This window comes from Acipenser ruthenus, chromosome 2 (genome assembly GCF_902713425.1).
Source record: "Acipenser ruthenus chromosome 2, fAciRut3.2 maternal haplotype, whole genome shotgun sequence".
NCBI lineage: Eukaryota > Metazoa > Chordata > Actinopteri > Acipenseriformes > Acipenseridae > Acipenser > Acipenser ruthenus.
In genome coordinates, this window is record NC_081190.1 from 64,535,247 (window position 1) to 64,545,784 (window position 10,538).

At 37.3% G+C, this 10,538-nt stretch overlaps 1 protein-coding gene across 1 annotated transcript in view; it reads right to left on the reverse strand.

The window, feature by feature from the left end:
* Positions 1–9,939, reverse strand: part of galntl6 (polypeptide N-acetylgalactosaminyltransferase like 6) — a 385,099-nt gene extending 375,160 nt beyond the window's left edge. Inside the window, exon 1 of the mRNA XM_034014430.3 lies at positions 8,983–9,939. Coding sequence (XP_033870321.1) covers positions 8,983–9,117 — 135 coding nt within the window. The 5' untranslated portion in view covers positions 9,118–9,939. The remainder of the gene's footprint in view (positions 1–8,982) is intronic.
* Between the last annotated feature and the right edge of the window lie 599 nt (positions 9,940–10,538).

The window sequence follows — 10,538 nt, forward strand, 5'->3', positions numbered from 1 at the left end:
ATTTCCATTGTCCCTTGGAGTCTGTTATAAGTGGAATGCACCTGTATAATTTTGCATGTAATGCAGGTATGGGGTATGATGCATTTTTTGCCAGGGTATCTGAACGCTATCACCTTCTTAGGGTCTGTCATTAGGAAAACCTTTCAGTCTAATAGCCTGGTATTTTACATAAAAAATAAAAAAAACACCAGCTGAAGTCTTAAGGAAACAGGTTTCCTGTGATTAAGGGGGTGATGTAAGGATATGCGCAAAGTGATTTGTGGGCGCAAAGTGATTTGTGGGTGCAAAACCCCCATAATGCTGCCGTAAATCGTGTTTAGCAGCCGTGAAGTCTGATTTTACTGGTTGTTAAAAATGCGGTGTATGTAAAGAATGGTGTTCACCTGCCGTTCTGCATCCGCTACCAGATTTGCACTTTGCGATCATTAATCCATTAAAATGACATTGAAATTCATTCAAATGAAGAAAAGAGCATGGAATTGGGCATGATCTGGATACGAAGCGTCTGCAAACATTATAATGTGATGTAAGGATTTTTGCCTTGCTGACCCTCCAAAAACTTACACCTCTTCTCACAAGGTGCAAACCATGTAGAAGCGAGTAACCAAGAGCTGTATAAAACCACACACCTGCAGAGACCTGTCATTGGCTTCAGGATGGCTGCTGTGGTACACTTCCTGATGCGGCGACACTTGGCTCTTGTTGAGGCGAGGCAGGAACACGTTCAAAGGAGAAGGGCAAGACGAAGAAGACCCCGCATATTCAATCCCAGGGTGCAAATGTGGCCGCTAAATAGACTGATGCGCTCATTGAGACCCTCATTATCATAATTGCAGATCATTATTTGCACGTGTTGAGTAATTTGCATTGCTCTTAAGCTTACATGGCCCGCAGTGCAAAATAATTGCCTGGCCGCAATGCAATTTGAATTTTTCATCTGCTATTATTTGTACTGCGCCTATACTTACATCACCCCCTAAGCCTCTAACTGATAAGTTGACAAACCTGCACAATGAGTTTGAAATGGGAATGAATCTTATGACATTGATTTTGACTGGTCTGCAGTGAGTTTTTCCTCACCATGCATCAGTAACTTCAACTGAAGGTTTTATTTATTTATTTATTTATTAAGATAACTAAAGTGTCTGTGGTTTTGGATCTTATGCTATTATAAGGTACAGTACATTTAATTGAGAATATTATTATGTTTTTTTTTCCAGTGTTCTAGTAATCTTATGTTTTGGATTGCAAACCAACAGCCAAAACAACCTCCTAAAAGAGCATTTTGAGTCTGCCAGTCCCAGGAGTATGTAAATCTCTTCTTGGACAGAACAAATTGTCCATGGGGATCAACCTGTCAGTCCCTTAGCTCTAGCTGCTAAAGTGCAGCCTGTAGCCTGCATTTTAAACCCAAAGAAGCTTAACATGAAATCATATACTATGCAGAGGCAACAGTCCTGAAAGAGAACAACTTTTAATCTTTTGAAACCAGAAACCAGCTTTTTAGTTTTGTTTGTTTAAAAAAAACTGTATGTCTGCATGTCTTATCTGTTACAATACTGAGTGTGTGCACATATTGCTCAAGTCTAATGCCTTCTCCCTGTTTAAATACATCTTGATAGTAGGCCAGGGTGATGTGGTCAGTGCCATTCTTAACTACCTACAGCACTCCAGATTTTTAGTTTGTTACTAGGTTTGCTAGGGGTTGTGAGTAGTACCTAAGTTTGTTACCTAGCCCATATTTTTCAGCCCAGTATTTGACTGAACTGATAAAAAAATTCAACATTTTGAAATTTTGTATGACATATTTAGAAATACATACCGAAAATAAACATTTTAAACATAACTTAGTAAGGGAAAGTGAAAATCTAGGTCACCCAGGTGTGTGTATATTTCAGTTCCCATGAAATATACACACACCCGGGTGGGTTTTAGGCCTGCATCGAAGCCAAGGGTCTTTAACCACTTAGAAGTGCGTATATTTAATGGGAACCACAGGGCCCAAAGCGTATGCTGGTTATAAAACGGCTATTTCAAAGTTAATTGACACTTGGGAGGAGAAAAATAATTAAAACACCTTTTAAATAAATAGAAAAAACAATACATCATCTTATTATGTGTACATCCACAGTGTTGTATAGTCCCAAATGACATAACATTTGTATTCAAGAATTCGTTTTAAGCTTTACTTGTTAAAAATAAACTGCACATTTCCATTTCTTATGAATTTCTACATTGAAAGCAGCATCTCATAAGTAGAGGGCAGAGTCCAAGCTGATGAAGTGGATTGTCCAGGGGTGGGGGGGGGGGGGGGGGGGGTTCAAATGTCAAATGAAACTGAGGAAAGCTGCAATGGAGGCTGGAGTCAGATTTGAGATGAGTTGTGCCAGTCTGGCTTCTGAAAATAGGTGTACCGCTGGACGTATCAAGAAGTGGTTGTATAGCGTGGCTATGCTGCTTAGTTTAGGCAGAATTTCGCAGAGGAAATTCATTCCCATAGGTTCATGGGAGTACCAGTAATGTCGAGTGTTCCAGATTTGCAGAGGAGCTCTGAGTAGGTGCAGGTAAAAGGCTGTTACATTGAGAGGGCATTTTGAAAAAAAAATGTAAAACTCTGCACCGGACAACTGGGGTTGTGGTGTCCGATGAAAGTGCTTCAGATTCCCGAAGGTGCTTTAATCTGGGTCAATACTGTGTGGGTGGTATTTTCTTTGTATTCAAATGGCTTTTCTGAAGGTTTTCATTACTGACGTTATTGCTGGTCTTAAAGTTGCTGTCAACATAGATGTTAAAACTTCTACTGTTAAAAAATATATGTATTCCAGTTTGCAGTGCTGTTGTGGTTTTCTGGATTTATTTTCTTAAAATTAATGTCCATATTTTTTTCTTTAAGACAGTCTTTAAATACTGTAACCATTTCTAATGTGTGATAAGGCTCAAACTGTCCATATCCATCCAATATAAGGATAGCTGTAACCTTGCTAGACCAATCACATTGCTTGTTTCATGTTCCATTGCCAGCCCTGGATTATATATATATATATATATATATATATATATATATATATATATATATATATATATATATATATATACTCCAGAGTTTGTTATCTGTTTGTTATATCGAGGGGTTCGTTATAGCGAAAGGACATAAACTGTTGGAGTAAGTTAATAGGATGAGATTGCGGAAAAAAGTAGAATTACACGTGCCTGTTCATCGCGTGTATGCAGTATTAAATGATTACTTTTCACCGGTTTTTACAAAGGAGGACACGGACAACATGCCCCACATCTCGACCTGTTCCTATCCAGTTTTAAATAACTTTAGCATAACAGAGGCAGAAGCGTTAAAGGGACTAGGAGCTCTTAAAATAAACAAACCCCCTGGGCTGGATGCGATCCTCCCAATAGTACCCAAAGAAATGAAAGAAGTTATTTACAAACCGCTAACCAAGTTACTACTTTTTTCAAACAATCAATACAGTTTCCAGCTTTGTTGCAACATTAAATTATTTTCATATCAGCGGCATAGTTACACAGCGACTTCACTTCGGAGGTGGCATCAAGTGCATACAGACAAAGGATGTTGACAGTGTATGTTTATATTATCTTTTTTTAAAAAAAAATGTTATTTGGAGCCCAGGGGCCAGGTTTGTTATAGCCGAATATATAGTACACCCTTGCTATTACACCCTTCATTATAACAAACCTTTGGCTATAACAAACCTGGCCCCTGGACCCCAAATAAATATATATATATATATATATATATATATATATATATATATATATATATATATATATATATATTGTAACACAGCAGGGAGGGGGTTAAAGCCTCCCTGAGTGGAAAACATGTGTGGAATGCACATTTGTTTAGTTTAATTGTTTTGGTTGATTGTTTCATTGATTTGTTAATTGTTTTATTATTAATTATCCCCTGCACCTGGTAGCTATTGTTAAATTAAAACCAGGTGCAGGGTATTTAAGAGAGGCAGCTAGTCTGCTCAAGGCTGCTGAGGAGAAGGAGGCAGAAAGGTGTGCTCTGCTTCCTGGCAGTCATGAGCTAAAAAGTAAGTGCTGTATAAAACCAGTGTGTTTTGTAAGGACGGGGAAACAGTGTAGCTGTCCCGTGTTAGCCAGGGTGTTCCTGTGTGTTAGTTAGTGCTCGTACCGAGCTAGGTGTTTATTTTGTGTGTTTTGTTTTGATTTTTGTGTTGATTAAAAATAGCGCACCAGCGCTTAAAATCCATTTCTGTGTGCCGGGTCTATTTTTAAAGGGGCAACGAACCCGAGTGAGTGGTAAATCTTTTACTATATATATATATATATATATATATAGTGGCAGACTAGGGGGAGGAGAAGAGAAAACTGTAGTCCAGAAGGGGCTAAAGGACTACATCCTCCAGAATGCCACGAGAGGGAGCCAGGATAAGGTTCACAATGTTTGTTCAGGGCAGACTGTGAAGGCAAGAGGCTGTCGGTAACAGAACAAGGTACTGTGTAAACATTTTGTGTGTGAAATAATGTGTAAAAAGTGTTAATAGTGTATAAAAAGTGTGTTTTGTGATAGGAATACTCTTAGCCGTCCGATATAGTGAGGAACATGAGAAAAAGTGTAGTCAGTACTCTGTGGGGAGTTAGGTTTTTGTTTTGATTATTTTTGTTTTTGTAAATAATAAAAGTGTGCAACCGTGCTAAACTTCAGTTTCTGGGTCAAGGTCTGCTTAAAGGGCAAACGAATCTGAGAATAAGTGAAATCCTTCACTATCTGTTTATCTATTTATCTATGTATATACATTATGTGACGTCATAAATTACGAGACCATTAGGTCTAGTAGTTTATAAATTGTCACAGAAACCCGAGATGGAATTATTCTCCTTTAAGTCACTGAAGCCCATCTATTATTTTTTTTATAATACATGGATATTCGTATCTGTAATAAAAAAAGACACTAAACGGGTGTTAAAGTTCAAATTACAAGTGAATTTAATTAATAATAATACAGTAGATTTTTGTAACCCGGATTGTTTTAAATCTGACTGAATTGCATAAAACCATGAGATTTCAATGGAAATTAACACATGCCTGCATTTTTCATATTCTTTGTAAAATTACATCAAACCTAGAAAGTGTCTAACTCACAGCTCTGCATGTATAATCAAGGATAAATGAGATTCATACCTAATAACAGAATAACTTTTTAAAAACACAATTAAACCATGTAACTGCTAATTTACAACCATTAACACATAGGTTCTTAAACCACCATGTGTACACAATCTTAACATGTATTATTATTAAAGCTATGTTTTTATCCTAGATGTGCTGATGGCACCACATGGCCATGTGAGCCTAAGGGGTTGAACCTTAAATACAGGCTGCTGCATTTGACGTTATTGTAATTTTGACAGTTGACAATCAATAACACTTATTGTGCAATTTGCATGTTTTGGAATTGCTAGTGGAATTATGGAAACTCATGACTAATTGCATACTGCATACAGATGTGAATATGACTCAGTAACAAAACCGGTCAAACATTTCTTCTGAATCAGTATTTTGTTTGGGAAACCATTGTTCCATATGTACTATAATGATGACATCAAAAGAATGCACAAAGAAGTACAAACATTATTTATGTCATTTTTCATTAATGAGATTTATATCTATGTACTATTGGCATTAAAAGTGATTTACATGGTATATGAATTGCATCTCATTTTACCAATACTGTAGTATGTTCACCAACCTGTATACTGATACAATTCTATTTTATTAGCTTCACTTTCTGCATTTATTTACTATTGTCTATTGTATATGCTTACTATAAGGGATCAATTTTTCAAAACCATGCAACTCTCACTTATCAAAGGATGTCCTCCAATGACTATAATATATATTTCAAGGTTAAATTCAGTGATAATCCCAAAATCTGAAATAAAAGTGTTCCTGCTAAAATAAAATATGTAATTTTCACAGAAAGAAACTCCCGCCAGAGTCGCTGGGCGAAAGAATCTCAACCTTATTTAAACTGTCGCTGGGCCCCATAGCTCATATCTGAGACATAAAGGACCACTTCCAATATAAAACCATAGAAACATAGCATGTAATTCTCCATAGTCCCTATACACACTATCTACAAGAGAGAGAGAGAAAGAGAGAGAGAAATGCTTCTTTCCTCATAATTATCCTACCAGCCAAGATAATCCCAGAGAGAGTTCACTAAAAAAAAGGGAAGATGAAACCGCCAACTGAGATATACCATAACCAAAACATAGTAACAAACTAAAACAGAGCATAGTGGTTATATACAGTTTAATTTAGGTAAAATGTAATGTTCTGAGATGGTACATCTCAAGAACAGTTTTCCTTATCTTTTAATTTTCTTTATGATCCACAAGAAAATAACATCTATATCATTCACTTAAAACAAACTTGATTAATATTTCATACTCTTATATCCTGGAATACTGATAAGAAGCAATGATCTGCATAGTATTTACAGTGTCTCATAAGCCCCTTTCACACGGGCACTCCTACCCGTGTCACAATCACACATAGTGTGAAACCACATACCTGGGTCGTACCCCGGTTGACCCAGGTTGCAACAACCCACCTCAGAATGTGGGTGGATACGCTTTGACCCTGGTTGAGCGAGACTAAATGCATGACAGACGTTCATAAGCCAACACAATAACAAACAGCCATGCCAGCATGAAGGTTTCACTTCCACAAGGAACATTTCTATTTATTCGGTTTAGCCATATTTTGTTGCTTGAGACACACCATGAGCCATATTGCAGCAGGGACAAAGAAACATTTGCTCTAATCAACATTGGGGTCAACGGTTCAACCCAGAGAAGCTTGGATTGAAGCATCTACAACAAGGTGCTTCCGGGGCATTGATCCGCGCATTGTGTACTAGCATCTGTCACCCAGGTCAAACCTGCTTTATCAATAGCAGTGTGAAATCGCGTAGCTGACCCACCTGGGTAGGTTCCGACCCGGGTAGCACATGCCAGTGTGAAAGGGGCTATATAGATACATTATAAATACAGCGTCTGATTTTTGGTTTTTATTAATTTCATTTTTTGGTGCTTATTTTTTAGCTATTTTCGAGTTTAATGTCAATCGTTTTTTTTTTCCCAGGGCTTTCGCTTTTTATATGCTGAATGAAATTATTGTTTTCTGATTTTTTCTGAAATGCCTGGGCGTTAACTGTAATACAGTTTTAAATCCTGTGAACAAGCCTCCATTCCTAATTGTAATCTCATTTTAAATCTTGCAACCCAAGTCTCCAATAGAAATGTAGGAATGTGCTGCCACTTAATAGTTGGGGTGGATTTAAAGTATTCAGAGCGAATCAATGACAGGTACAAATCAGGAAGGCGGGACATTGCCCAGCTGCACTGGGAAAGGTGTTTTTTTTTTTTTGTTTTTTTTTTTAAGTAGTAGGTTTAAACCGAAAATCAGAAGCCTGAATTATAAACAGAAAATCTAGCCCCCAAGAACACTACTTCTCCCCAACAACCAGACCGTTTTTGGTTGTGTTTACTTACAGGTAAACAGAGCTAACATTCACAAAAGAAAAACAAACGTTTGATTAATATTTACAGGAACGGTGCCATATATTTTAGTGCCACTGGGAAAATACAAAAAACTCTTTGATGAAGAAAAACATACATTGAAAAAATAATTTTAAAAAAATGAAATTCAGTGACTTGGTAGGACAATGGTTTACAGCCCTTTGATTTAACAATAGAAACTACCACACACACAGTGAGCATTTAGTTAATCCAGACTGGAATTTGAGCTGCCAGATAGAATTATGGTCATGTGCAATTTATAGTCATATTTAAAAGCCATTCTTAATCAAGTGTCACAACATAACGACAATTAAATTAAATCGAGATTTACTTTGCAATGCTCTGTGGTTTAATTTAATGTCATTCACATCTTCCATTAAATAACATACTGATACAGTATGTCAGTGGTTTTAGTAGAGCAGCCTATTGTGCTGATGGACATAAACTGTGATGTGGAAGCCCCTTTTCTTCCACCAAGTTTACTATGAGTGTATACAGCTACTAACTTAGAAATGCAGCACTTTTACCATTGATACTTTTGTAAAATGCTGGTAAAAAAAAATGTTTCAGAAAAAATACATTTTTTTTTTTTTTTATAGTACGCATGTTGTGTGTTAAAGCACGATTTTGAGAACCAGATAAACTTGACCAAACAACCTGGAAACAATCAGACACAACTTACAACCCCCGACAGTAAGTCCTTAATTTGTATAGAAAGAGGTGCTGGGGCGCAAGCAATGACAGTAATACCGTCCTTAAGAACCGCACATTCAAAATTTGAGATTTTTAACTAGAGGTACCGGGGCTATGACTGTGCACACCCAGAGGTTCCGGGGCTGTGACCCGGCAAGTCCCGGCACAAATTAAGCACTGCTCACAGTACTGTAGTTACATTTACACAACACAATTCAGGTTGTAAAGCTGTTTAGGGTATCAATACGGTAGTATACTTTACACAGGGCTACAGAAGGAGGGAATACCAGATCCACAATTTGAAACCCATTTACTATATTGTAATATTTTCTAGCTTATTTATTTTCATACCACTATGCAATGAAAACAAGCTACACATTTAAACAGTTTTTGAAAAATAACGTGTAGGCTATTTAGAGTGAGACTAAATCTAAAATTTCTGGAAACCTACCTATTGCTCAAAGTATATTACTCTAATGTTACAGCCTCACGCATATAATTTCAAAAAAAGATCTTCTGTCATTACGGTTGCATTGTATGCAATTCATTATGAACTAAGCTGTACTTTGTATAATGTCTTGAGGTACCTTGCATGTAGTATTAAACTCAGATTAACTTTACTACCTACTGTACTGAATCCCCATACTGCTGGCAAATGATTATACGCGTTAAATAGTTTTAGAGCAAATAATGACCTACCTGTTCTCCAGCCTCGGAAGATTTAATCAAGTGTTTCTCTTTGTAAAGGGACCACAGGCCAATATTTGGCAAGAAAATCAAAGCCACCATGAACACAAAAGTCATCTGCAGAATTCGTTTCTGTCTCCTCTTCATTTTGAAAACACGACGTTGTAACAAATTCCCTGACTTCGGACTGACTTAAAACCAGTTCTTTTCAGGTGAATGTTCCGGTAAAGTCTCTCCGTCTGATAAATCACCTTCCACAGAACGACTGGGAAACTTTCACTAGCCAATACATGGAGGACATTGAACTTGTTTAAATCCCTACGGTGTAAAGATTCACATGGCTATTAATACTTCCAGTATTTTAGATCCGAGGTAAATGGGGGTATATTTAATTTACCATAAAAATGAAAAAGAGAATATATGCCTTAACGTAATTCTTTAAATCCGGCAGTGAAAATAAATATACATTTTGATTAGTTAGGACTCACAAAGAACGTGCTTACAGTATATGCCGTGTCTTTAAATGATAAACATTTTTGCATTTTTCAAGTCTTTATTACTCTAGCTATGCATGGATGGATTTAGTACACAGGCACGAACAATTAAATCATATAAAGCAAAACCTCTCGACTTACTATGAAACCTGATTTGCATGATGCAACATCAGCGCTGGTATTTTAGATCATGCTACATTATTGTTTCCCATCTCAGTCCTTTTTTGCAAAGAGATGTTTCTGGTTTTCAACAAGGCAACCAAACGAAGCACAGAATCTTTTTATTTTCCAACAATGCACACATCAGGGAAATAGAGTTCGCTTTGAGCTCTTTATAAACGACACAGGCGAAGTCCTCACGAAACTGCAATTATTGCACAAAAGAAGATAACATGGTTCTCTCTCCCCTCGCTTTTCCTCCTCTGGCACCTCACAGTTCAGTTCAGAGCTTGCGGTTGTAAACCACGTGTATTAGACATTAGCATGAAAACATCCCGAAAGCTCAGTGATACCATACAAATAATCGCTTGGTGGGACATTGTGTGTTAGCAACCACACAACACTGATTCTTGCCCTCTCCAGCAGCTAAATATCACCTCATCCTGTGACATTTGGAACTGAGGAACGCAATGAATGACAGAAGAATGGATCTTGGCAGGGTGATATATTTTGAGTTTTTGTATGTAGGATTTTTTTTTTTTTGCATTTATAATAAATAATTTTTTTACAGTCTTTTGTTTTAGTGGTGTAGCTACATGTTGAGTACTATACTGTGTGTGTTTTTTATGTTATACTGTACGTAGATACTAGAGGGTAGTATTTTCTTTTTCTTTGTTTAAACATAACACACTAATCTTGTTTTTCAGATAATCTGCAGATAATAGCATCACAACCCAGGCTGGTGAATGTCAGGAAGTAGACCCAGAGAGTTGCAACACTGCTGGCAGAGGTTGGGAACACTCCAGTCGTGGCAACGCTGGCAGCGGCAATGCTGACTGCAGCGCGGGGCACTCCGGTAGTGGCAACTCTGGCAGTGGAAATGCTGACTGCAGCGCGGGGCACTCCGGTAGTGGC